At 41.0% G+C, this 26,993-nt stretch overlaps 1 protein-coding gene across 6 annotated transcripts in view; it reads left to right on the top strand.

Moving 5' to 3' along the window:
• The window catches only part of RAB3GAP1 (RAB3 GTPase activating protein catalytic subunit 1), a 95,487-nt gene that overhangs the window by 34,463 nt on the left and 34,031 nt on the right, over positions 1–26,993 (top strand). For all 6 annotated transcript variants that reach the window (XM_059704596.1, XM_059704595.1, XM_059704594.1 and 3 more), the window contains 6 exons: positions 7,073–7,172; positions 14,942–15,023; positions 20,379–20,447; positions 21,532–21,605; positions 25,237–25,329; positions 25,794–25,963. In XM_059704596.1, coding sequence (XP_059560579.1) covers positions 7,073–7,172; positions 14,942–15,023; positions 20,379–20,447; positions 21,532–21,605; positions 25,237–25,329; positions 25,794–25,963 — 588 coding nt within the window. The remainder of the gene's footprint in view (positions 1–7,072; positions 7,173–14,941; positions 15,024–20,378; positions 20,448–21,531; positions 21,606–25,236; positions 25,330–25,793; positions 25,964–26,993) is intronic.

Below are 26,993 nucleotides of genomic sequence, written 5' to 3'. Positions count from 1 at the left end.
GATTAGCATCTCCCTAGAGATCCAGGAGCCAGGAAACCCAGAGGTCAGAGTGGGACCATCCAGTTTGCAGCTCCATGGACCCATAAAAGACACACTCAGGGAGCAGACTCAGTGAGCACCAAAGCCCCATCGAAGCAAGTCTAGCCCCAGAGGGATGTCTCCAGCACAGAAGTTCTCCCACTGCAGACACAGCTGATTCTCACAGCCAATTGGCCTGGAGGTCAGTTCCTCACAGTGATAACTACAACAATCAAGGCTTAATTACAACAAGACTATGCACAAAGCCCACAAGGGGGTGCACCAAGAGTGTCTACCTCAGGTGATTGGGACACTTAGCACAGAAAGGCACTCTATCGACACAGCGAAGCATAAAAAATGCTGAGACAAAGAAACAGGACACAAACAACAGAATTGGAGGAAAGCAAACTGCTGGATATAGAGTTCAAAACCACACTTTAAAGGTCTCTAAAGAACTGTCTAGAAGCCGCCGATAAACTTAATAAGGCCCTCAAAAAGGGCCGATAAATGTAGTGAGATCTTCAAGAAGAATGGTGAGACCGCCGATAAATGTAGTGAGATCTTCAAGAAGACTGGTGAGACCGCCGATAAATGCAGTGAGATCTTCAAGAAAACTGGTGAGACTGCCGATAAATGTAGTGAGATCTTCAAGAAGACTGGTGAAACCCTCGATGTTGTGATAAAGAACCAACTAGAAATTAAGCATACACTGACTGAAATAAAGAATATTATACAGACTCCCAACAGCAGACCAGAGGATCGCAAGAATCAAGTCAAAGATTTGAACTACGAAGAAGCAAAAAACACCCAAGTGGAGAAGCAAAATGAAAAAAGAATCCAAAAATATGAAGGTAGTGTAAGGAGCCTCTGGGACAGATTCAAGTGTACCAACATCCGAATTTAGGGGTGCCAGAAGAAGAGAGAGAGAGCAAGATATTGAGAACCTATTTGAAGAAATAATGACAGAAAACTTCCCCTACCTGGTGAAAGAAATAGACTTACAAGTCCAGGAAGCGCAGAGAACCCTAAACAAAAGGAATCCAAAGAGGACCACACCAAGACATATCATCATTAAAATGCCAAGAGCAAAAGACAAAAAGAGAATCTTAAAAGCAGCAAGAGAAAGAAAATCAGTTACCTACAAGGGAGTACCCGTACGACTGTCAGCTGATTTCTCAACATAAACTTTGCAGGCCAGAAGGGAGTGGCAAGAAATATTCAAAGTGATGAATGCCAAGAACCTACAACCAAGACTACTTTATCCAGCAAAGCTATCATTCAGAAGTGAAGGTCAGATTAAAAGCTTTACAGATAAGAAAAAGCTAAAGGAGTTCATCACCATCAAACCAGTATTATATGAAATGCTGAAAGGTAACCTTTAAGAAGAGCAAGAAGAAGAAAAAGGTAAAAATACAAATTATGAACAACAAATACACATCTATCAACAAGTGAATCTAAAAATCAAGTGAATAAATAATCTGATGAACAGTATGAACTGGTGATTGTAATAGAATCAGGGACATAGAAAGGGAATGGACTGACTATTCTTGGGGGGGCGGGAAAGGGGTGTGGGGGTGAGGGAAGAGATTGGACAATAATCATGCACCTATGGATGAGGACAGTGGGTGGGGAATGAGGGCGGTGAGTGGGGTGGGAACTGGGTGGAGCGAGTTATGGCGGGGAAAAAAGAATAATGTAATCTGAACAATAACGATTTATTTAAAAAAATAAAAATAAAATAAAATCAGCCGGGCTGGTGTTGCTCAATGGTTAAATGTCAACCTATGAACCAGGAGGTCACGATTCAATTCCCAGTTAGTGCACATGCCCAGAATGTGGGCTTGATCTCCAGTGGGGGGGCATGCAGGAGGCATTCCTGCCAAAAATGTTTAACATAAATCAAAACATAAGGAAATACCTGTGTATTTCCAAAATGAGCCATATTTTGGAAAGAAACTGGCCTAGACTCTTCAAAAATGTCACTTATCATAATAGGCAAAATAAAAATAGAGAGCTGCTTAGTTTAGAGGAGACTAAAGTGATATAATAGCTAAATGGAATACATGATCCTTGATCAAAACAAAATAGCCAGCCCTAGCTGGTTTGCCTCAGTGGATAGAGCATCGGCCTGTGGAGTGAAGGGTCCCAGGTTGGATTCAGGTCAAGGGCACATGCCCAGGTTGCTGGCTTGATCCCCAGTGGGGGACATGCAGGAAGCAGCCAAGCAGTGATTCTCTCTCATCATTTATGCTTCTATCTCTCCCTCTCCCTTCCTCTCTGAAATCAATAAAAATCAAAAAAAAATTTTGAAAGAAAGAAATGCTGGCATACAGGAAACTACATTTTGTATGCTCATGTCTATAAAAAAAATTGAAACACAAAATAGCCATAAGTGACACAATTGGGACAATTTTAATAATGACTATATATTAGAAATTGGCATTAATGTTAAACTTCTTGAGTGATAATCTTATGTAATAATAGGCAAACATGCAAATTGACCATACTTTCACTATGCCTTAAGCCACACCCACCAGCCATCAGAGCAACTGTATGCAAATTAACCCAACCAAGATGGCAGCCAGCAGCCACGGAGCTGGAGCGAGCAGGAGGCTTGCTTGCTCCAGTGATGGAGGAAGCCAGCCTGCCACCGGCTCTGAGCTCCACTCAAAAGCAAAAAAGTTTCAGTTATAGAAGGTAAATAAACCCCAGATACCTGCTTTTAGCAGGCTGTGGCCACAGAGCTGGAGCGAGCAGGAGGCTTGCTTGCCCCTGCGATGGAAGAAGCCAAGCTTCCAAGCGGCTGCTGCCTCCTCTCAAGGCAACAAAGTTTCAATTATAGGAAGTAAAGAAACCCCAGATACCTGCTTCCAGTCGCCATGGCCATGGAGCTGAAGCGAATTTAAAAAAAAAAAAGGAAAGGCTGGGAGCTTCAGACGCCAGGGGGCTTGGTCAGTCTGAAAACAGCCATCAGCCCCTCACCCAGGCTGACCAGGCACCCCAGTGGGGACCCCCACCCTGAAGGGGGTGTGGGAAGCCTGAAAACGGCCCTCAGCCCCTCACCCAGGCTGGCCAGGCACCCCAGTGGGGACCCCCACCCTGAAGGGTGTGTGACCAGCTGCAAACAGCCATCATCCCATCACCCAGGCTGGCCAGGCACCCCAGTGGGGACCCCCACCCTGAAGGGGGTGTGACCAGCCTGAAAACAGCCATCAGCCCCTCATCCAGGCTGGCCAAGCACCCGAGTGGGACCCCCACCCTGATCCAGGACACCCTTCAGGGCAAACCAGTTGGCCCCCACCCATGCACCAGGCCTCTATTCTATATAATAAAAGGGTAATATGCAAATTGACCCTAACAGCAGAACAACTGGGAATGACGGGTCACTATGATACACACTGACCACCAGGGGGCAGACACTCAATACAGGAGCTTCCCCCTGGTGGTCAGTGCGCTCCCACAGGGGGAGCTCTGCTCAGCCACAAGCCAGGCTGATGGCTGCCAGTACAGCGGTGGTGGTGGGAGCCTCTCTCGCCTCCTCAGCAGTGCTAAGGATGTCTGACTTCAGCTTAGGCCTGCTCCCTGCTGGCAAGTGGACATCCCCCGAGGGCTGCCGGACTGCCAGAGGGATGTCTGACTGCCAGCTTGGGCCTGGTACCCCAGGGAGCGGGCCTAAGCCAGCAGGTGGACATCCTCCAAGGGGTCCCAGACTGCAAGAGGCCATAGGCCGGGCTGAGGGACCACCCCCCCCCCAAGTGCACAAATTTTTGTGCACCGGCCTCTAGTGTTTTATGATTTTGTATAGTTAAAGCTACCCAGTATGTAACTCTCCTATACTATCTTTATAAAAATTACTCTTTAACATCTACTTGAAGTGTCCCAGTGCTCTTATTTTTCACTGGCATTTGATTTTATTTTTACATATATTTAATTATTAGAAAAGACTTCCTTTTGGGTGGGAGCAGTTCTGCCCTCTGGTGTCACATAAAATTTAAGTTTAAATCCTCTTCTGCCACAATCCTCTAATTAAATATATATATATTATATATATACACATATATATATAATATATATATATATACATACATATATATGTGTATATATTATGTGTGTGTGTATGTATATAAATATATAATTTTATTTATTTATTTATTTTTAAACTAGACCACTTTCTTTTTTTTTTTTAAATATATTTTATTGATTTTTTTACAGAGAGGAAGGGAGAGAGATAGAGAGTTAGAAACATCGATGAGAGAGAAACATCGATCAGCTGCCTCCTGCACATCTCCCACTGGGGATATGCCCGCAACCCAGGTACATGCCCTTGACCGGAATCGAACCTGGGACCTTTCAGTCCGCAGGCCGACACTCTATCCACTGAGCCAAACCGGTTTCGGCTAAATATATAATTTTAAATCCTCACCTGAGAATATGTTTTTATTGATTTTGAGACAGAAAGAGGGAGAGGGAGAGAAAGAAACATCAATTCGTTATCTCCTACTAGTACAGTGATGGCGAACCTTTTGAGCTTGGCATGTCAGCATTTTGAAAAACCCTAACTTAACTCTGGTGCTGTGTCACATATAGAAATTTTTTGTATTTGCAACCATAGTAAAACAAAGACTTATATTTTTGATACTTATTTTGTATATTTAAATGCCATTTAACAAAGAAAAATCAACCAAAAAAAATGAGTTCGCTTGTCACCTCTGACACGCATGTCATAGGTTCGCCATCACTGTACTAGTATATGCACCCCAACTGGAAATTGAGCCTGCCTATTGGTGTATGGGATGACACTCCATCCAACTGAACCACCAGGCCAGGGCGCCTCTAAATCTTTGAAAACTTCCACACACTAGTTTTTTCTTTTTCTGTTTAGACATTCTTCATTTTTCCCTCCAGGTGCTCTTTATATTTCATGGTTTTATATTTGGATTGTTGATTTTGATATTTGTCTCTTTTAGAACTACATTTCATCATGTTTTGGATAAAATTTTTTTGCAGGCGCATTTTAAATATTTAACATTTTAAACTTTCTCTCCCACTTTTTCTAGTGGTTTTGTGGTTGCTCCCTACCTCCAGGATATTTCAGAAACACATTTTAAAATGGTGTTTGGAGCCTCTTATTCTGTGGTGATATTTGGGGTATTAGAGTTACTGCATTATTTGCTAAGATCATAAGAGTGAGTGTTTTCCCCTTACACAATAATTCTTCCCATTCCCATAGCTTCCACTGTACCAAGCAGGAGTGCCCTGCCCCAGTGTCTGTCTTAAACAGAGGGTCTTGCAGTGCCCACCTTCCTCTTTGTGGAACACTTTTGGTCCCATATAGTGCAGTCTGCAATCCTAGGCTGTCAACTCAGCAGGCATGTGCCTTGAGCCCCATTTATCATTTTTCCATTCCTTTTTTAGGGCCCACAAAGATATATATGTCATGTTTGATCTTAGCTATTTCTTTTTGGTTTCTCTTTCTGTATTTATCTACATGGCTATCTGACTGGAGTAGAGGTTATATTACAAAGCAACCTTATTATAGTTTCTAGACCATTTGTATTTTATTACATGTGAGCTCTCATTTACTATCTGGACCTGGCTAAAAAGATGATTAGTGACCAGCCAGAATCTTATCTTGCTTGTATAGGATACAGCAGCCCAAAACCAAATTATCTTTTTGGCATCCACCTTATATTGTAACTTTAGATTAAGTTTTTATTCAGTTAAAGCTACTAGTGACATTTATAGATGCTGTTGTTGAGCTAAAGGTCTCTTCTTCCTCCTAACCAGCAGTATCTACAACACCTGGAAACTGGTTAGACATGCAGAATACTATTGAATCTACATTTTCACAGGCTCCTGAAGTGATTCCTATGCACTTTTAAGCCCTATTCCACATTTATGTAGGATGAGTAGTATTAAGGGAAGCTGAAGTCACAGGATGTTTGGATGACATTAATTTTTATGATTTTTAATGAAGGTAAAGATAAATATAAATCTTCTGTTAACTGATTCATTACTGTAAATTAGTTTGCATGAGTGACCATTTGTTTTAGTCTAAAACTTTGGTTCAGTATTCAAGACTGGCTTTAATTTGAGTTTATTTTCATTTAAAAGAAAGAAAAGACATCAGTCATCTCCGCAAACCTAGTCTTACACTTGGTAATAGTTTTACCTTATTTAAAAAATGAATTATAGGTTTTTCACATTTAATATGGCCAAAGAGAATAGTAAGAAATTATCTATAGTGGGGCCTTGCCTGGGGTGGGAATGGTTGGGGGGGAGCATCAAATGGGGAAAAAGGTAGACACATGTAAAACTTTAGACAATTAATTTTTTAAAAAAGACATCTATATATATATAAAAGCCTAAGTGACTGTTACGATCAAATGACCAGAATGACCAGTTGACCAATCGCTATGATGTGCACTGACCACCAGGGGGCAGACGCTCAACACAGGAGCTGCCCCCTGGTGGTCAGTGCGCTCCCACAGCCAACCTCCTGTGGCCCCTCCCCCTGACTGGCCAAACTCCCATGGCCCCTTGCCTCCCCCCACTGGCTGGCCAGCCTCCCATGGCCCCTCTCCCCGGGCCAGCCAACCTCCCACGGTCCCTCCCCCTGGCCGGCCAGCCCCCCAATAGGCCTTGACTGCTAGCCAAGCCGAGGGACGCCACCCATGCACGAATTCTTGCACCAGGCCTCTAGTTATAATAATAAAAGCGCAATATGCAAATCAGCTGAATGGCTGACCAGCAGAACAACCGTCTGGACGACCTTCTGGATGAAGCTGGGGATGTGAGGGCCAAGGCAGCTGGGGCTGCGAGGGTGGAGCCCTCTTGCACGAATGTCATGCATTGGGCCTCTAGTACTTGTATAATTGAAATTGTATAAGATATTTTGAAAGAGTAATTTGTTTAATAGGATTTAGTATCTTGTTTCCAGGTAGTAATTTAAACAGTTTTATTCTAATATCATTTTGTTCTCTGACATTGTTTTTTTAAAATACTTTGTGTTTGTTTTAAGCTACACCATTCTGTCATTGCATTTATTTCCTAGGGATGTCCTTTAACACCATTGCCTGCAGTTAGTATTGCTATTCGATTGACCTATGTACTTCAGGATTGGCAGCAGTATTTTTGGCCTCAGCAACCTCCAGGTGAGATAATTTAAAACTGTATTTCACTTACTGAATATAAATAGAAAAGAAAATATATTCAGAAATTAAAATTATTTAAGAGTGTGTTTTAGGTGTTTTAAATTTGAAATATCTGTAGTTCATTCTAAATGCAATATTGCTGATTTCATTTCCTTCATTTTTTTCTCTTAAGAAAAAACTCTTTAGATTGTTCTAGAGACAGTATTACTCTATACTTGACAACTTGTCTTTGAAAGCTAATACTGCTTATAAAGCATCCCTCTGCTGTGGAACATCATATGCTATATGCAGCGAATGATTAAAATGTCTGTTTTTAGAATATTATAATAAGAGAAGCTATCATAAGCTGAGGATGGACTGCAGAGAACTTTATAGAGTTTGAAGAAGAGTATTAAATAAGGAAAGCAGAATAAAAAATGTTTGTTTGTATGCCAAAACCGGTTTGGCTCAGTGGATAGAGCGTCGGCCTGCGGACTGAAAGGTCCCAGGTTCGATTCCGGTCAAGGGCATGTACCTGGGTTGTGGGCACATCCCCAGTAGGAGATGTACAGGAGGCAGCTGATCGATGTTTCTCTCTCATCGATGTTTCTAACTCTCTATCCCTCTTCCTTCCTCTCTGTAAAAAGTCAATAAAATATATTTTAAAAAAAAATGTTTGTATACACATATACTTATGATGGGAAGGCCTGTAGAATATTGTATTTTAACTTGTGTTTGATAAAAATGCAATTAAAATCAATTTATTTGCTTAGCCATTGAAATACTGCTTCATTCAACAATCATTAATGATCTATAATAATAAAAGCCTAATATGCTAGTTAGACCAGACATCATTCCAGACAAAGCCGGGGCCAGAGCAAAGCCCGGGTCCCAGATGCCTGCCAGCAGCCGGAGGGAAGTCCAAGTCCCAGGTGCCAGAGGGAAGTATGAATTTTTTTTTAAAATATATTTTATTGATTTTTTTACAGAGAGGAAGGGAGAGAGCTAGAGAGAAACGTCGATGAGAGAGAAACATCGATCAGCTGCCTCCTGCACATCTCCTACTGGGGACGTGCCCGCAACCCAGGTACATGCCCTTGACCGGAATCGAACCTGGGACCTTTCAGTCCGCAGGCCGATGCTCTATCCACTGAGCCAACCGGCTTTGGCGGGAAGGATGAATTTTGTGCATCGGGCCCCTAGTAGGCTTATAATAGGCCAGACTGTGCTAGAGACACAAATATAAATAAGATGTCATATAAGTTCTAGAAAAGCGCAGCCTGAGAGACATAGAGCCTAATTAAGTGAGGTTTTGTTTCCTGGGTGTTTCTCTTACTTAAAAGTATAATTATATTCACGCATAGCTAAAAAATTAAATACAAACATAAATTATTATAAGGATTTTACTAGCCTGAAAACATTTTTCAGTCTCCCTCCCTCAAAGAGAAATAAATGAGAATTAAAGAATATTCTTTACTGTTTATTTTTATTCTAAGTAGTTGGTTATTTATAGGATTGAAAATAATAAATTGGTAATCTTGGGATGATATTAAAAGTAATGTAATAACTTCTTAGCTTTGGTAGTTATATATACTACTACTATCTTACTTTATGTACCATTGAATAATTTGAAACTAATCTATAATAATAAAAGCATAATAATGCTGATTAGACTGGACATCCTTCCGGACAACTTTCCAGACAAAGCCAGGGCTGGGAGGGAAGCCCAGGTCCCGGGTGCCTGCCAGAGGCCGGAGGGCAGCCTGGGTCCCAGGTGCCAGAGGGAAGCCGGTGCCAGCAGCCAGGGGAAGGAAGGCCTATTCTTGCACAAATTTCATGCATTGGGCCTCTAGTGTACAATAAAAGAGCTGCCTCTAAACTACAGCAAGAGGAAATAAAAGCTGAACTGACATATATATTAGAAGAAAGACTCAAATGTTTGTTTTGGTAATTTTAGTTCTCAGACAACAGTACCCACTAGACCAGTGATGGCGAACCTATGACATGCGTGTTGGAGGTGACACGCGAACTCATTTTTTTGGTTGATTTTTCTTTGTTAAATGGCATTTAAGTATATAAAATAAATATCAAAAATATAAGTCTTTGTTTTACTATGGTTGCAAATATCAAAAAATTTCTATATGTGACACGGCACCAGAGTTAAGTTAGGGTTTTTCAAAATGCTGACATGCCAAGCTCAAAAGGTTCGCCGTCACTGCACTAGACAATTTATAGTTAGGTTCTAGTTCTAAGTTTAAATTCCTACCCTCCTTTTCTTTTTTTTTTTTTTTAAAGGCTGCTCTAATATTAGTTAATTTTAAAGATTTCCCAAGATGGTACCTTGGTCTGTTGATGATCTAAGAAGAAGCCCAAGAGCCAAAATTTTAGCAGTGTAATTCTTATTGCCAATAAGGCCTTTGTTAACATTCTATTGTTGATTTTTTTATTTTTTTATTTTTATTTTTTTTAATTAAATCTTTATTGTTCAGATTATTACATTTGTTCCTCTTTTTCCCCCCCATAACTCCCCTCCTCCCAGTTCCCGCCCCACCCTCCGCCCTCACTCCCCACCCACTGTCCTCATCCATAGGTGCATTATTTTTGTCCAGTCTCTTCCCAAATCTCCCACACCCCTTTCCCCCCCAAGAATAGTCAGTCCATTCCCTTTCTATGTCCCTGATTCTATTATAATCAACAGTTCATTCTGTTCATCAGATTATTTATTCACTTGATTCTTAGATTCACTTGTTGATAGATGCATATTTGTTGTTCATAATTTGTATCTTTACCTTTTTCTTCCTCTTCCTCTTCTTAAAGGATACCTTTCAGCATTTCATATAATCCTGGTTTGGTGGTGATGAACTCCCTTAACTTTTCCTTATCTGTGAAGCTCTTTATCTGACCTTCAATTCTGAATGATAGCTTTGCTGGATAAAGTAATCTTGGTTGTAGGTTCTTGGTATTCATCACTTTGAATATTTCTTGCCACTCCCTTCTGGCCTGCAAAGTTTCTGTTGAGAAATCAGCTGACAGTCGTATGGGTATTCCCTTGTAGGTAACTGAGTTACTTTCTCTTGCTGTTTTTAAGATTCTCTCTTTATCTTTTGCTCTTGGCATTTTAATGATGATGTGTCTTGGTGTGGTCCTCTTTGGATTCCTTTTGTTTGGGGTTCTCCGCGCTTCTTGGACCTGTAAGTCCATTTCTTTCACCAGGTGGGGGAAGTTTTCTGTCATTATTTCTTCAAATAGGTTTTCAATATCTTGCTCTCTCTCATCTTCTGGCACCCCTATAATTCTGATGTTGTTGCGCTTGAAGCTGTCCCAGAGGCTCCTTACACTATCCTCGCATTTTTGGATTCTTTTTTCATTTTGCTTTTCCCGTTGGGTGTTTTTTGCTTCCTCGCATTTCAAATCATTGACTTGATTCTTGCGCTCCTCTGGCCTGCTGTCGGGAGTCTGTATAATATTCGTTATTTCAGTCCGTGTATGCTTAATTTCTAGTTGGTTCCCCAATATAACATCGAGGGTCTCATTAGTTTTCTTGTAGAGCTCATTAAGTTTATCGGCGGCTTCTAAACAGTTCTTGAGAGACCTTAAAAGTGTGGTTCTGAACTCTATATCTTCCATTGACAATTTTGTCCTGTTTCTTTGTCTCCGCATTTTGTTATGCTTCCTTGGTGCACCCCCTAGTGGTCTTTGTTCGCAGTCTTATAGTTAAACCTTGATTGTTGTAGCTAATACCAGGGAGGGTTTGACCTCCAGGCCAAGTGGCTATGAGAATCAGCTGTGTCAGCAGTGAGAGAACTTCTGTCCTCTAGGGAGGTGCTAATCTAGCCTTTGCCTGAGGCTATCCGGCAAAAGCCTTTGTGCAGGGCTTGGGCAGGGCGGGTCGCACAGGATCAACAGGGTGGGCCGGAGAGAGCAGTTATGGCAGCTCTCAGTCCTGGCCCCAGGGGCTCTGCCTCTCTGTGAGTCCCAGCACCCACTGCAAAGCTCGGAGAGAAAGCTGCACTCGCTCTGACCGAAGCCAGACAGTCCCGCTTCTCCGGTTTGAGTCTGGGTCCCTAAAGACTCGCCTGTATCTGGAGCTCAGAGTCTGCAACTCCCTCCGGATTGAAAACAACAACCGCGCCCTCCGCCGCCAGCCCGCTCCGCGCACTCCGCACCTCAGAATTTGACTTCAGCTCTGCGCCTCCTCTGAGTGTCCGTATGCGTTTCTCTTTCCTCCTAGTTGTAGGATTTCCACTCAGCCAGCGTTCCTGTGGCTGTGGGTGATGTCCGTTCCGTCTTTCAGTTTCACTTTTGAAGTAGTTGTTCAAAGCAGCAAACTCCGGCGTTAACCTATGCCGCCATCTTGGTTCTCTCTATTGTTGATTTTTTTAAATGGATATAAAAATTTAACCTTCCTCTTCAGTGGATTGAAGGCCATATACATTTTTATTGTTTTCTCCTATACAGAGAATAAAGGGATTGAAAATGTAATATGAACCAGACCCTGTGCTTGGCATTTTATATATTATTTCATATAATTTTCATTTACAGATATTACTATCTTTCTCAGAGAACATAAGTAACCGGACTGAGGTCACATGGTCAACAAATGATGAAGTTCTCATTCAAACATTGGTCAAACTCTAAATCTCATGGTCTTTTCATAATATTACTTCTCAACTTTTAATTTAGTTAAAACTTTTGTGCAGTTATAGTCTAGTAATTTTAATTTACAAAATGTGCTTATTATAAATTTTGAAGCTCTCAAAAATTGGCATCTTATAATAAAGCTAGTCATTGTGATCTTTATTATTGTAAGAATTCTTTAGCTGGAAAAATGGATTGAGTTGACTTGAGAAAATTTACTGAATCAAGTAAGTGAATCTTATATAATGACTAATTTTAATAATTTAGTTAGGGTATAGTTCGTCAAACATGATTTTAGCAAATCTGCGCATGTTCATAACTCAATAGTAGACTTTAATTTTAGGAATTCCCAGGGTAGTATGAATAATTAAAAAATAACCATCTGGGAGAAACCAAGATGGCGGCATAGGTTAACGCCGGAGATTGCTGCCCTCGAACAACCACTTCAGAGATATAACTAAAGGACAGAACAGACATCATCCAGAGCCACAGGAAGGCTGGCTGAGTGGAAATTCTACAACTAGGAGGAAAGAGAATATCATACCCAGACTCAGAGGAGGCGCAGTGCTGAAGTGAAATACTCAGGTGCAGAGCGGGCTGGCGGCGGAGGGCGCGGTTGTTGTTTTCAATCGGGAGGGTGTTTCAGACTCTGAGCTCCAGATCCGGTCGAGTCTCTGGGGACCCAGACTCAAACAGGAGAAGCGGGACTGTCTGGCTTCGGTCGGAACTCGAAGGCAGCTTTCTCTCCGAGGTTTGCAGCCATTGCTTGGACTCTGAGAGGCAGAGCCCCTGGGGAAGGAACTGAGAGCAGCCATAACTGCTCGCTCGGCCCGCCCTGTAGATCCCCAGGGACCCGCCCCGCCCAAGCCCTGCACAGAACCATTTGCCAGATAGCCTCAGGCAAACGCTAGATTAGCACTGCCCTAGAGATCCAGCACAGAAGCTCTCCCACTGCAGACACAGCGGACTCTCATAGCCAGTTAGCCTGGAGGTCAAATCACCCCCGGTATTGCCGACATCAATCAAGGCTTAAAGGCAACAAGACTGCGCACAAAGACCACTAGGGGGTGTACCAAGAAAGCATAAAAAATGCAGAGACAAAGAAACATGACAAAACTGTCAATGGAGGATATTGAGTTCAGAACCACACTTTTAAGGTCTCTTAAGAACTGTCTAGAAGCTGCCGATAAACTTAGTAAGGCCCTCGAAAAGACTGGTGAGACCGCCGATAAATGTAGTGAGATCCTCAAGAAATCTAATGAGACCTTCGATGTTGTGATAAAGAACCAACTAGAAATTAAGCATACACTGACTGAAATAAAGAATATTATACGGACACCCAACAGCAGACCAGAGGAGCGCAAGAATCAAGTCAAAGATTCGAAATGCGAAGAAGCAAAAAACACCCAAGTGGAAAAGCAAAATAAAAAAAGAAGCCGAAAATACGAAGATAGTGTAAGGAGCCTCTGGGACAGCTTCAAGTGCACCAACATCAGAATTATAGGGGTGCTAGAAGATGAGAGAGAGCAAGATATTGAAAACCTATTTAAAGAAATAATGACAGAAAACTTCCCCCACCTGGTGAAAGAAATAGACCTACAGGTCCAGGAAGCGCAGAGAACCCCAAACAAAAGGAATCCAAAGAGGACCACACCAAGACACATCATCATTAAAATGCCAAGAGCAAAAGACAAAGAATCTTAAAAGCAGCAAGAGAAAGAAACCCAGTTACCTACAAGGGAGTACCCATACGACTGTCAGCTGATTTCTCAACAGAAACTTTGCAGGCCAGAAGGGAATGGCAAGAAATATTCAAAGTGATGAATAGCAAGAACCTACAACCAAGATTACTTTATCCAGCAAAGCTATCATTCAGAACGGAAGGTCAGATAAAGAGCTTCACAGATAAGGAAAAGCTAAAGGAGTTCATCACCACCAAACCAGTATTATATGAAATGCTGAAAGGTATCCTTTAAGAAGAGGAAGAAAAAAAAAATGGTAAAGATACAAATTATGAACAACAAATATGCATCTATCAACAAGTGAATCTAAGAATCAAGTGAATAAATAATCTGGTGATCATAATAGAATCAGGGACATAGAAAGGGAATGGACTGACTATTCTTGCGGGGGAAAGGGGTGTGGGAGATGCGGAAAGAGACTGGACAAAAATCGTGCACCTATGGATGAGGACAGTGGGTGGGGAGTGAGGGCGGAGGGTGGGGCGGGAGCTGGGAGGAGGGGAGTTATGGGGGGGAAAAGAAAAGAGGAACAAATGTAATAATCTGAACAATAAAGATTTAATTAATAAAAAAAATAACCATCTGTATTTCAGATAGAAATAAATCCTTTTGATGTGTTTTAGAAGTGTTTATTTTTCAAGAGGACTGGAACTTAGGGGAGTGTTTTACCTTCTAAATTCTCTGGTCTCAGATAACCATTCTAAATGGAAAGGAATTCTTTGGTGAACTTTAAATATTCACTTGTACTATCAACTGAAATACGATTTTATTAATGATGAGTAATTTGTTATTCAGAAACTATTGACAGCAAAACTGATGAGTGTAAGGGTAGTGCTTAAATTTTTTAATACTTGGATAATCTTTCTTTTAGATGATATTAATCACTTTCTTAGGAAATGCAAAATAATGTTCTTTTGAATAATATTTAAGGAATATTTAAGGAGGTTGAAATTGGAATGCATGATTTGAATTAAACACTGGATAAATAGGAATAGGAGTTGTGTCCCTTTACTATAGATTTCTTGGGGCAGTCTGACTGCTTGCTCTCTGACTTGCTGTATGAGCTCTTGAAGTAGGCACTTTTATTTATTCTTTTAAAATATATTTTATTGATTTTTTACAGAGAAAAAGGGAGAGGGATAGAGAGTTAGAAACATCGATGAGAGAGAAACATCCATCAGCTGCCTTTTGCACACCCCCTATTGGGGATGCGCCTGCAACCAAGGTACATGGCCTTGACCAGAATAGAACTTGGGACCCTTCAGTCCGCAGGCTGATGCTCTATCCACTGAGCCAAACCGGTTAGGCCGAAGTAGGAATTTTTAAGTCTATAATCTTCCAAAGGGCTAACCTAACTAATTCTTCTCTCTATTTTTTGCTCAATAATGGAAAAACGTTTATTTTGTTTAGATATAGATGCCCTTGTAGGAGGGGAAGTTGGAGGTTTGGAGTTTGGCAAGCTACCATTTGGTGCCTGTGAAGATCCTATAAGGTGAGAATTTCAATCTATTTGAATTATGGGACTTCACTTTAAAAATTATATTAATACTGATTTTACTATGCTTTTTAATAATGTAGCCTCCTGCAATGAGTATAGTACTGGATTCAGACCTACGACTAACAATCTGTTCATCTTTTTTTCTCTCTCTGTAGCTTAAGTAATAAGAAGCTTTAAAATAATGTATAAAATATATATAATACCATTTATTGATTTTTCCTATAGAAGTGATTCTTGGTCTACTTTTTGGGAAACATTTGAAATATTGAAAACAGATTGTGAATGTTATATGTAACAAACTTTCATGTATCTTTCACCCAGAATTAACATTTACATTTTTCCTGATTACTTTTTCAAAATGTACAAATTAAGACTTATGTTTAAGACTTAAGTCATAAGGGTAACCTAAGAGGTTACCCACCTGCTTTTCTAAAAGAGCTACTGAACTTTAAGAAAAAGTTGTTTCACAAGAAAATGTGGGGCTTTGAATGTTTAATCACCAGTAATAAAATATTTGGAAAATATAAACAATGGTGATTTAGAAGCTATCTTATTTGTTAAGTTAAACTATTTGGTTAATGAAAAAATATATACACATGTATATGTACATTCTTAATAATCTTACATAGAGTTAGAAATAATAATACTTTAAAAATTACTCAGGAGAAGAAAAAGTGAGTATCTTTTGTAATTAACATTTTTTTATTACATGAGCTGGGCACAATGCTAAATGAGGAAGATACAGAAGTAAATAAAAGTATCTGCCTTCTTGGTATTTACAGTCTAGTTGAAGGAAATAGACTTGAAATAATCACCTACATAAACATATAAATTGAGGGATAATTGAAGGAAGAGCACAGGCTGTAATGACAGTAAAATTAGGAGCTAGTTTAGATTGGGGTACCATCAGGAAAGTGTTCTCAAAGGAAGTATATTTAACTTTAGTCTCAGTTAAGGAAGGACTTATCTGGGCAAAGAGTTAGAGAATGACCATTCCAGGTGGAAGGAAGAGCCTGTGCAAGGGGTCTTGATGTAGGAAAGAGTTTAGTTTGTTTACTGGAGGAAATGCAAGATGGCCAGCATGGCTAGAATAGAGCAAACAAGAGAAATTGTATATGGTGACTTACAGATAGATTTATCACCCTCCAACTGACTCATTCATTTGAATTTTGCTTAATGAAAATTTAGGTGGAAAGAATAAAATTGACCTGGTAGAAATTTGAAATAGTTATTAAATATTTCTTTCTAATTTTATATGTGATGAGGAGTCAGTAGAGAAACAAATGATTAAAGAAGAATGCACAAATAAATTGGAGGTAAGGTGATACATATGGAAGACCAGTTAAATCAAATGGTGACTAGAAATGTTGTGGGCCCTATGCTTTTAAAAAGGAATCTTTGGCCGTGGAAGAGGAAATGAAGAGGCTTTTTTTAGTGTCTTTTCTTCTTGTCAAAGAAACTTCTATAGTTAGAGGGAGAGAGGAGAGGACATAGTGATAAAAGCTTAGGAACTGAATCTAAGGTTAATACCTAAAATCACTCAGGAGCTTAGAGTTTTAAACTCTAATCATCTTTATTGGAAAGATAATTTGGTAACTCAAATGTTTAATTGGAACCATTATAGGATGGGGGTTGGAAAATAGACTTGAACCAAGGGTGTCTAGTTGCTCAGTTCATAACTGAGGTTACATTGCATTATTGTGGAGAGCTGGCCCTGCTTTCACAGTGAATTCTAAACCGTACTTGTGGATTCCGAGTCTCCGACTGGCGTTGCCAATTAGTCAAGCACCACCAAAGATCAGCGAATTAATGTAATTGGCTCTTTTTGGTTTCTGTAGTCCCCAAACATAAGAAGTGAATTTAGAATCTAGACAGGAAAAAATAAATTCACTAAATTCATAATCCCACCACTCGTAGGAGATCACTAATTACAGCTTGATATGTGTTCTTTCAGCCACTTTTTCTGTGTGTGAGTTTGGTGTGTATAAATGCATGTGCAACAAGGGTCTGCAAGACCACCCTCAGGTCAGTGATTTGTTAGGAGGACTCATGGAACTCAACAGTTGTGCTTGTGGCTGTGATTTATTATAGCAAAAGAATACAATGAAAAAAATCAAAGGAAAAAGGCACATAGGGTGAGATCCAGAGCAAACTAGGCACAAGCTTCCTCTCCCAGTGTAGTCACGCAGGATACGCTTAATTCTCCCAGCAATGCATTGTGATGTGTGAAAGGCTGTCTACCAGGGAAGCTCATTAGAGGCTCAATGCTTAGGATTTGTTTGTTGTTCTTTTATCCTGACCCAAGGTTATGGTTGTTGTTTTGTTATGTTTTTATATTTTTTATTGATTTTTTGGGGGGGAGGAGAGAGAGAGAGAGAGAGAGAGAGAGAGAGAGAGAGAGAGAGAGAGAGAAACATCAGTGTGCAAGGGAGACATCAATCAGTTGCCTTCCATATGTGCCCCAACCAGGAATACTACCTGCAATCTAGGTATGTGCCCTGACCAGGAATCAAAACTGCAGCCTTTTGGTGTATTGGACTATGCTCTAACCAACTGAGCCACCCAGCCAGGGCAATGCTTGGGGTTTTTATCTGGGGCTGGTCACGTAGGCACCCTCTACCTAAAATATATCAAAAAGAAAGTAGGGCCCTAACCGGTTTGGCTCAATGAATAGAGCATCGGCCTGCGGACTGAAGGGTCCCAGGTTCGATTCTGGTCAAGGGCATGTACCTTGGTTGCGGGCACATCACCAGTAGTGGGTATGCAGGAGACAGCTGATCGATGTTTCTCTCTCATCAATGTTTCTAACTCTCCCTCTCCCTTCCTCTCTGTAAAAAATCAATAAAATATATTTTAAAAAAAGAGAGAAAGCGAGTATTCAACTTAAATCATATTGTTTGCACAGTAGTTTAGGCACAGTGAGCCACTTTTATCAGGAAATGGTAGGAACCCTTCTGAAATTCAAGTTCCCAGATATCAAGCCAAGGGCCAGCCTTGCAAGTAGTCCTATTAGGCCTGCTATGTTAACTTATTTTTTGCACAATATATTTATGCTAGAGGCTCGGTGCACGAATTCATGCACCGGTGGGGTCCCTCGGCCTGGCCGACGATTGGGCCTATAGGGGCCATCTTGCCCAGTCCCAATCAGGGCCAGCCGGGGGGTGGGGGGGGGGGGTTGGGGAGGAAGACACCGCAGGAGGTTGGCCAGCCATGGGAGGTTGGCTGTGGGAGCACACTGACCACCAGAGGGCAGCTCCTGCATTGAGCGTCTGCCTCCTGATGGTCAGTGTGCATCATAGCTACTGGCTGGTCATCCAGTCGTCAGATCATAACGGTCACTTAGGCATTTATATATATAGATATTTTATAAATGTTTGTCATCCTCTATATTTTTTGTGGCTTGCTTTTTTTATTTTATAATGTTACATGAACATTTTTTGAAACTTAATATTCATTTATAAGAGATCCCCAAACTATATGACCTGTGGATCAAATCTGGCCAGTTGCCTGCTTTTCTATAGCCGAAGAGCCAAGAATGGTTTTTACATTTTAAAAGGTTTTAAAAGAAAAAACAACCAAAAATATAACATAGACCACGTGGCTCACAACAGCTAAAATATTTACTCTTTGATCCTTTGCAGGAGAACTTTGCCAACCCTCATATATAACCTTTTTTCCCCAAAAAATTGGCATGTAATTCATATATCATGAAATTCACCAGTTAAAAGTGTACAATTCAATTCTGGCCAGCATGGTTCAGTGGTTAGAGTATTGGCCTGCTTACCAACAGGTCTAGGGTTCGCTTCCGGTCAAGAGCACATACCAAAGTGGCAGGTTTGATCCCCAGCCCTGGTCAGGGAATGTGTGGGAGGCAGCCAATCGATGATGTCATTCTCTCTTCCTCTCACCTTCTCGCATCCCCTCCTTCTCCCCTCTGTCCTTCCCTCTTCCCTCCCCTCCACTTTCTCTGAAAATCAATGGAAAAAAATGTCTTCAGGTGAGGATTAACAATAAATAAACCAACAAACAAATAAGTACAATTTAGTGGTTTTTAGTATTTACAGAGTTGTACAACCATCATCACTATCTAATCCCAAAAACTTTTATCACCCCAAAAAGAAACACCTTACCTCTTAGCTGCCATCCCTCCTAATCTTCCCAGGCTCTCCAGCTATAGGAAAGTGCTACTCTCTGTTTCTATGAATTTTCCCATTCAGGACATTTTATATAAATTGGCCGTATACAATATGTTCTCCTTCATGTCTGGCTTCCTTCACTTAGCATAATGTGTGTTTTTTTGTTTGTTCATTTTGGTTAAGTCTCACCTGAGAATATTTTTTCCATTGATTTTTTTTTTTTTTTTTTTTTTTTTTAGAGATAGTGGAAGGTAGTGGGGAAAGAGAGTCTGCAACCCATGCACTAACTGGGGTGGGGAACAAACCTGCAACCCAGGAACATGCTTTTGACCGGGAATCTAACCCTCAACCTTTCAGTGTGAGGGCCAACACTCTACCACTGGGGCCAGGGAGCATAATGTTTTTTAGGTTAATCCTATATAATAAAAATGTAATATGCAAATAGACTGAATGGTGCAACAACCAGTGGGCGAGGGGCAGGGCCAGCGAGCAGGTGGCACCAGGCTGGCCAATTTGCATGCCAGAGGACAGAGGGAGGGGATGGTGATGGGGGAGGGAAGTGGCAGTGACCAGTGGCGGCAGAGGGACGATGGGGGAGGGGGCGGGGCTACACCAGCCACTGGGTTGCCTCCCGCAGAGGGAGACCAGTGGTGGGGTGATGGGGGCAGTGCCGTCCCCTGATGGGCCAGCCTGATCGCCTCATGCAGAGGGAGGCCATCTGTAGGACATCCCCTGAGGGCTCCTGAACTGTGAGAGGGCGCAGACTGGGCTGAGGGACCCCCCCTCAAGTGCACAAATTTTCGTGCACCAGGCCTCTAATCCATATTATAACATGAATCACTACTTCATTGTTTTTCGTGGCTATATAATATGCCATTGTGTGGATATACCACATTTTATTTACCCTTCAGCTGATAGACATTTGGGTTATTTACACTTTTTGGCTGTTATGTATAGTACGATTTTTTAATGTCTGCAAAGACATTTACTTCATATGGGTGTGCTACCATTCACTATACTAGTTGTTTCCATTTTTATTGCGTTATAAATAATACCACTTTTAACATACTTATGTGTATGTCCCTGGTTATTTAGGATACATTTCTAGAGTTAGAAGATATATACACACACACACACACATAAATACATATATGTATGTATACACACACACATTAAAGCTTTCGGATGTATTTTATGTTTTGTTTCTTTTTAGTGAACTCCACTTAGCAACTACATGGCCTCACCTGACTGAAGGTATCATTGTCGATAATGATGTTTATTCGTAAGTATGTTAAGAGTTATGCATTGAGACTCAAACATTTCAGTAGAATAAATTAACTGCCAATGGTTAGCAATTTTCTTTTATATCAGTTTCTGATAAGGTTGATTTTTCTATTTTTTAAATGTCACTCTTAAGATTAATATGTATTAAAGATGTGTTTTTAAGCTGCTGACTTTGGGGATATGATTCTTAGTTCAGAGATAATGAACAATCTCAGTCTTACTTGGTTTTAGCAAAGATATATCTAATCAGTTGGGATTTAGTACATAATTCTGTTAAACTTTTCTTAGCTGATTAGAAGCATTTCATGAAGTGATTTGAAAGGATGGTCATCATCAGAAAGTGTGGAAATAATATTTGATCTTTAAATGTCATAAATAACATCCATGTCATATACTCCTTACCAATGGATATGACTTGAAAATTACAGCAAGCATTATCTATCTAGGAAGAATGTGGAGAAAGAGGAACGCAGTTTTAGTACCCTCTCATTACTGACGCAGAACAGGAGAAATAAGACACTTTTTCTTTTCATAATTAAAACAAATGTGTTGTATTTGCTGCTGGTGAAAATAACATGAGCTTTCTTAATCAGATGGATATAAAGAAAAAAGTAAACACTACCTAGAATCACATTACTTATAAAACAGCCAGTTAGTATTTTGGGGTGTATCCTTTTTTTAATAATTGAGTTATAATTGACACAACATTGTATTAATTTCAGGTGTGCAACATAATGATTTGCTGTTTGAATGATAATATATATTTTTAAAATGCATACTTAGTTATTTCTTGTTCCGTTTTTATATTTCCTAATGTAATTTCATTAGATTATCAATGTGCATTGACCACTTTTTAAAAATTTTTTTGTTATTTCCTTTTGTTCTATTTTTCCAAGCACTTTGGTTTCTTAAGATTTTTTTTAACTCATCCAAATGGCCTCAGAATAATAGTAAGTTTAAGGGAAGCAAAATGTATAGCTTATCCTTCTGTGTAATGCTTTTATTAGACTGCATTTTGATAAATTCATGAGTATTACAGATGATCATAATTAGGATCTTATGTTTATTGTTTTACATTTTAGTGATTTGGATCCTCTTCAGGCTCCCCATTGGTCTGTTAGAGTTCGAAAAGCTGATAATCCTCAGTGTTTGCTAGGTAAGATGTATTATCTTCCTTTCCTGAAATACCACCAGTCTGCCTGTCTTCCAGATCAGGAACACTGAACTCATTCTTTATACGTTATTTTATTTATCCAAAAAATATTTTTATTTTTTTTTACATTTGTTGAAGTGCTTTGTAGATCTGCTAAATTGTCTCATATACCAAAAGGTACTGGGTTTAATTCCTTGTCAGGGCACATACCCAGACTGTGGGTTCCATCCCTGGTCGGGGCGTGTATGGCGGAGCAGGGGGCAACTTCTCTCTCTCTCTCTCTCTTTCTCTCTTTCTCTCTGTCTCTCTCTCTCTCAATCATTAAAAATCTTTGCTAATAGTAGTGAATTCTTCTAGTTACTCTTGAATAGCACTAACAGAGTATTTTAGTTTTAACCAGTCACATCTCAGAATTATCTGATATTTTCTCATGATCTGAGTTTTAGTCTTAAAATGTATTTATGTCACTTCCTAGTTTTCCTCCTGTGGCATAGTCTGCATCTTCCATTCTAGTTATTGGAGCCCTTTTTGCCTTTTGCTATGCCTCCCAACCTGTGGTATATGATGGAAAGACCATTGATTTTTACGATTTTAGCCCCTACCCACCCCCCCAGGTCTTCACACGCTATTGTTCATGTCCATTGACTATGCATATCTACACTAATAAAAGAGAAAAATGGTAATTGGCGTACGGCGCTACCCTTTTCATTGGCTAATCAGGGCTATATGCAAATTAACTGCCAACTAAGATTGGCAGTTAACTGCCAACTAAGATTGGCAGTTAACTGCCAACAAGGTGGCGCTTAATTTGCATATGTAGGCACAGGCACAATGCAGGGAGGCGAAAGGGAAAGCAGGAAGAAGCCCCCTGCCACTGACAGTGATCGGAAACCCAGGAGGGAGCTAAGAGCTGGGGGGCAGGGCAAAGGCGGCCCTGGGGCCGCCTTTGCCCTGTCCCCCAGCCATGATCGGAGAATCAGGCGCCTTTGCCACCCTGGCCAGTGATAGCAGGAAGTAGGGGTGGAGCCAGCGATGGGAGCTGGGCACGGTCGAAGCTGGCAGTCCCGGGAGCTAGGGGTCCCTTGCCTAGGCCTAAAGCGGAGCCCATGATCGCGGGGCCGCTGCAGCTGCAGGTCCCCGCTGCCCAAGCCGGACACCTCAGCCAGAGGCGTTAGGCCTGGGCAGGGGCGGAGCCTGCAACCGCGGGGAGCTGGGGGTCCCCTGCCCAGGCCTGACACCTCTGCCGGAGGCCTCAGACCTGGTCAAGGGGCCGATCCGGTGATTGGTGATCGGAGGGTGATGAGGGTCAACTTCTCTGGCCGAGGCATCAGGCCTGGGTTGGGGGCGGAGCTGGGGATTGGGGGGATATGATGGTCCCCTTGCCCAGGCCTGAAGCCTGAGTCAGAGGCGTCAGGCTTGGGCGGGGGGTGGAGCAAGCGATCAGAGGGAGATGGGGGTCCCCTGCCCAGGCATGATTCCTGGGCCAGAGGCCTCAGGCCTGGGCGGGGGCCAGAGCCAGTGATCGGGGGGAGATGGGGGTCCCCTGTCCAAGCCTGACACCTCTGGCGGAGGCGTCAGGCCTGGGCAAGGGGCCGATCAGGCGATCGGAGGGTGATGGGGGTCTACGCCTCTGGCTGAGGCATCAGGCCTGGGCAAGGGGCAGAGCCAGCAATCGGAGGGGTCTGGGGGTCCCCTGCCCAGGCCTGATGCCTGGGCCAGAGGCATCAGGCCTGGGCTGGGGGCAGAACCAGTGATGGGGGGAAATGAGGGTCCCCTGCCCAGACCTGACGCCTCTGTCAGAGGCGTTAGGCCTGGGCAAGGGGCCAATCCTGCGATTGGAGGGTGATGGGGGTCAACGCCTGAGGGCTCCCAGTATGTGAGAGGGGGCAGGCTGGGCTGAGGGACACTCCCCCCACACACACACACACCCAGTGCACGAATTTCGTGCACCGGGCCCCTAGTAAGTATATAAGTTCTTTGGTTTATCTCTTCTTGTCCCCCTCTCCACACATCAAGGTATGTCAGTCTGTTCCATGCCTCCATGCTTCTGGTCTTATTTTGTTGGTCAATTCACTCTGTTCATTAGTTTCCACAAATAAGTGAGATCATGTGATATTTGTCTTACTCAGATTGGCTCATTTCACTTAGCATAATATGCTGTCCCAAAGGGTAAGAGATCCCTCTTTTTTATAGCTGCATAGTATTCCATTGTGTAATTGTCCCACAGCTTTTTTTATCCATTCATCTACTGATGGGCTGTTTCCAAATCTTAGCTATTGTAAATAATGCTGCTATGAACATAGGGGTGCATATATTCTTTCTGATAGGTGTTTCAGGGTTTTTAAGATATATTCCCAGAAGTGGGATCACTAGGTCAAACAGAAGTTCCATTTTTAATTTTTTGAGGAAACTCCATATTCTTTTCCACAGTGGCTGCAAGAGTCTGCATTTCCACCAGCAGTGCACTAGGGTTCCCTTTTCTCCCCAACCTCATGCTTGTTAATCTTTTGATGATAGCTATTCTGACAGGTATGAGGTGGCATCTCATTGTGGTTTTAATTTGCATTTCTCTGATGATTAGTGACTTTGAACATTTTTTCATATGTCTCTTGGCCATTTGTATGCCCTCTTTGGAGACATGTCTATTCAGGTCTTCTGCCCATTTTTTAATTGGATTGTTCATCTTGCTTTTATTGAGTTATATGAGTTCTTTATATATTTTGGATATTAACCCCTTACCAGATGTATCACTGGCAAATATGTTCTCCCATATAGTAGGTTCCCTTTTCATTTTGAAGTTGGTTTCTTTTGCTGTGCAGAAGCTTTTTATTTTGATAGTCCCATTAGTTTATTTTCTCCTTAGTTTTCTTTTTCCCTAGGAGATGTATTGGCAAAAATTCTGCTATGTGAGATGTCTGAAATTTTACTACCTATGTTTTCTTCTAAGACTTTTATGGTTTCATGCCTTACATTTAAGTCTCTTTTTTAAATATATTTTTATTGATTTCAGAGAGGAAGGGAGAGAGACAGAAACATCAATGATAGAGAGAATCATCGATCAGCTGCCTCCTGCATGCCTCCCTACTGGGGATCGAGCCGACAACCCAGGCGCATGTGCCCTTGACTGGAATCGAACCCGGGACCCTTTAGTCTGCAGGCCGACACCCTATCCATTGAGCCAAACCAGCTAGGACTATTTAAGTCTTGTAAATTTTTTTAAATTTTTATTTTTTTAATGGATTCCGAATTCCAGTAGGGTGGCAGTTAGGGAACAAAGACCACTGTATACATAGGGTAATATTCTTGTTACTAGTACAGCTTAATGAGAATAGATACTCTTTGTCTTATTCAGGCACAGAGCAAAGGCTTAATATTATTAGGTACGGTTTCTTTCCATTTATTCTAGAAGGAATTCTAAGGAAAAAAAATTTACTGTCCTGGGATATGGAGAAAAAGGAGGAGCCAGGTTTCCTTTGAAATTGGATTAAATTTTGTCTTGAGTTGTAAATACTGAATGTTTTTTGAAATTTTTTTCTCCATATCTTAGTTAATAGCTTTTGAAAAGGCATGTACTGTATTTTATAGGACTGATTTCTTTAAGTGTCAAAAATTAATAACTTTTTTTTCTCTGTAGGTGATTTTGTCACTGAATTTTTTAAAGTTTGCCGTCGGAAGGAATCAACTGATGAGATTCTTGGACGATCCACATTTGAGGAAGAAGGGAGAGGTAACCTACCTTTTTTTATTAAGTTATTTTCAAATGTGAGACTCCTTTTCTTAGGCATGTTTCTAGCAACTATTTATCTATTTTCTTACTTGAATTAAGTTGGAAAAGCAAGTGTTGCTAGACTAGATAGTTAACCATTTCTCTCTGGATTATACTATATACCCTGAGCTTAAAGCACTAAGTGCATTTAATAAGCTCTTTCCACCAAGAATGTAAGCTATTTTGAAAAGCAGGGGTTTTTTAGAGGTTTATTTTTGAAGTCCCCTGTGGAGAAGTAACTTGTGTTACACCTTTGTCAATCATACATGCATATGAAGGTAAACGTTTATTAAAATTTTATAATTCTGAGTCATGTAACACTAGTAAAAGGAGTGACTAAAATATTTTATACAGTCTTCAGTTTACTCACCACTTTGATCTGCTAAGGTTGGTGATATAATTTGTATTCATTTCTATTCTTCTAGAAATTGCTGATATAACTCACGCTTTGTCAAAGTTGACAGAGCCAGCACCAGTTCCAATTCATAAATTATCAGTTTCAAATATGGTACATACTGCAAAGAAGAAAATAAAAAAACACAGAGGTGTAGAAGAGTCACCACTGAATAATGATGTCCTCAACACTATTCTCTTGGTAAGCACTAATGTCTTTATATGTCTACATGCATATGCATTTATTCATTATATCTTAAGTCCTTTCTGTGTGGCGGGCACTGGATTGGGAATATAAAATGAGTAAAACAAAGTCCCCACATTCAGAGAGTTTTCACTGGTGTCTGGGAAAAAGGAAAGTAAACAGTACTTACAATACGTGTTCTGTTTGAGAAGTCTGGCAGAGGGGCTGTGAGAGCACAGCAGGGGTGCCTCGTCTCTGGGCAGTGGCAGTCAGGGAAGGCTTCACACAGAGGGACACTTGAACTCCATCTAATTTCTTTCACAGAGAAAGCTTATATTGTAGTGAATAGTAAGAGGGCCTGGGTGTCTCCTAGGTATAGTGTGGTGGAACAGGCCCAGCCTGGGAGCCTGACTTTGTGATTTGAACACCCATTTGACTTCAGTTTCCTCATCTGTAAATGAAGCTGATAAAACCTTGTGAGATTGTTGTGTTAAAGGACCTTCTGTTACTTTTCTTGGCATAAAATAGGCCTTTGATCTATATTCTTCACTGTAATTGTAGTTATAATCATACTTCTGGCAATTTGTGCGTTAAGACAGTCTTGGGAAAAACTTTCAAGAGTAGTACAATGAAAAGAAGACTGGTCTTCTAAACTTCATGTTAATCTTATCACTGTCATTAATCTGAACAATATTCTTGGCCAGATTTTCAGCTTCTATGTCTCTAAGACATGGGCAGTGTTATTTAGCTCACACAGTGATATGAGAATAGGATATTGTTGGTAAATGTGCTGAGTTAGTGGAGTTGGCACACAGTAGTTCCTCTATTTCTAAAAATCTGTTGAGTATGTTCTGTAATATGTGGCAAAGTATGCATAGTAAAAGGAATTACAAGTCAACAGTACCACAGAGCCCTTGGGAGAAACAGTGATTTAAAAAAAAGAGGTGGGGGGAGGGCTGAAAGTAAATTTCTGTAGAGAAATCCCCTTCTTAAGAATGTATCCTTAGAGATGTTACTCCAGTTATATAGCTCAATTGTTATATGCACT

This window comes from Myotis daubentonii, chromosome 7 (genome assembly GCF_963259705.1).
Source record: "Myotis daubentonii chromosome 7, mMyoDau2.1, whole genome shotgun sequence".
NCBI classification, from domain to species: domain Eukaryota; kingdom Metazoa; phylum Chordata; class Mammalia; order Chiroptera; family Vespertilionidae; genus Myotis; species Myotis daubentonii.
This window is presented reverse-complemented; position numbering and strand designations above follow the sequence as displayed.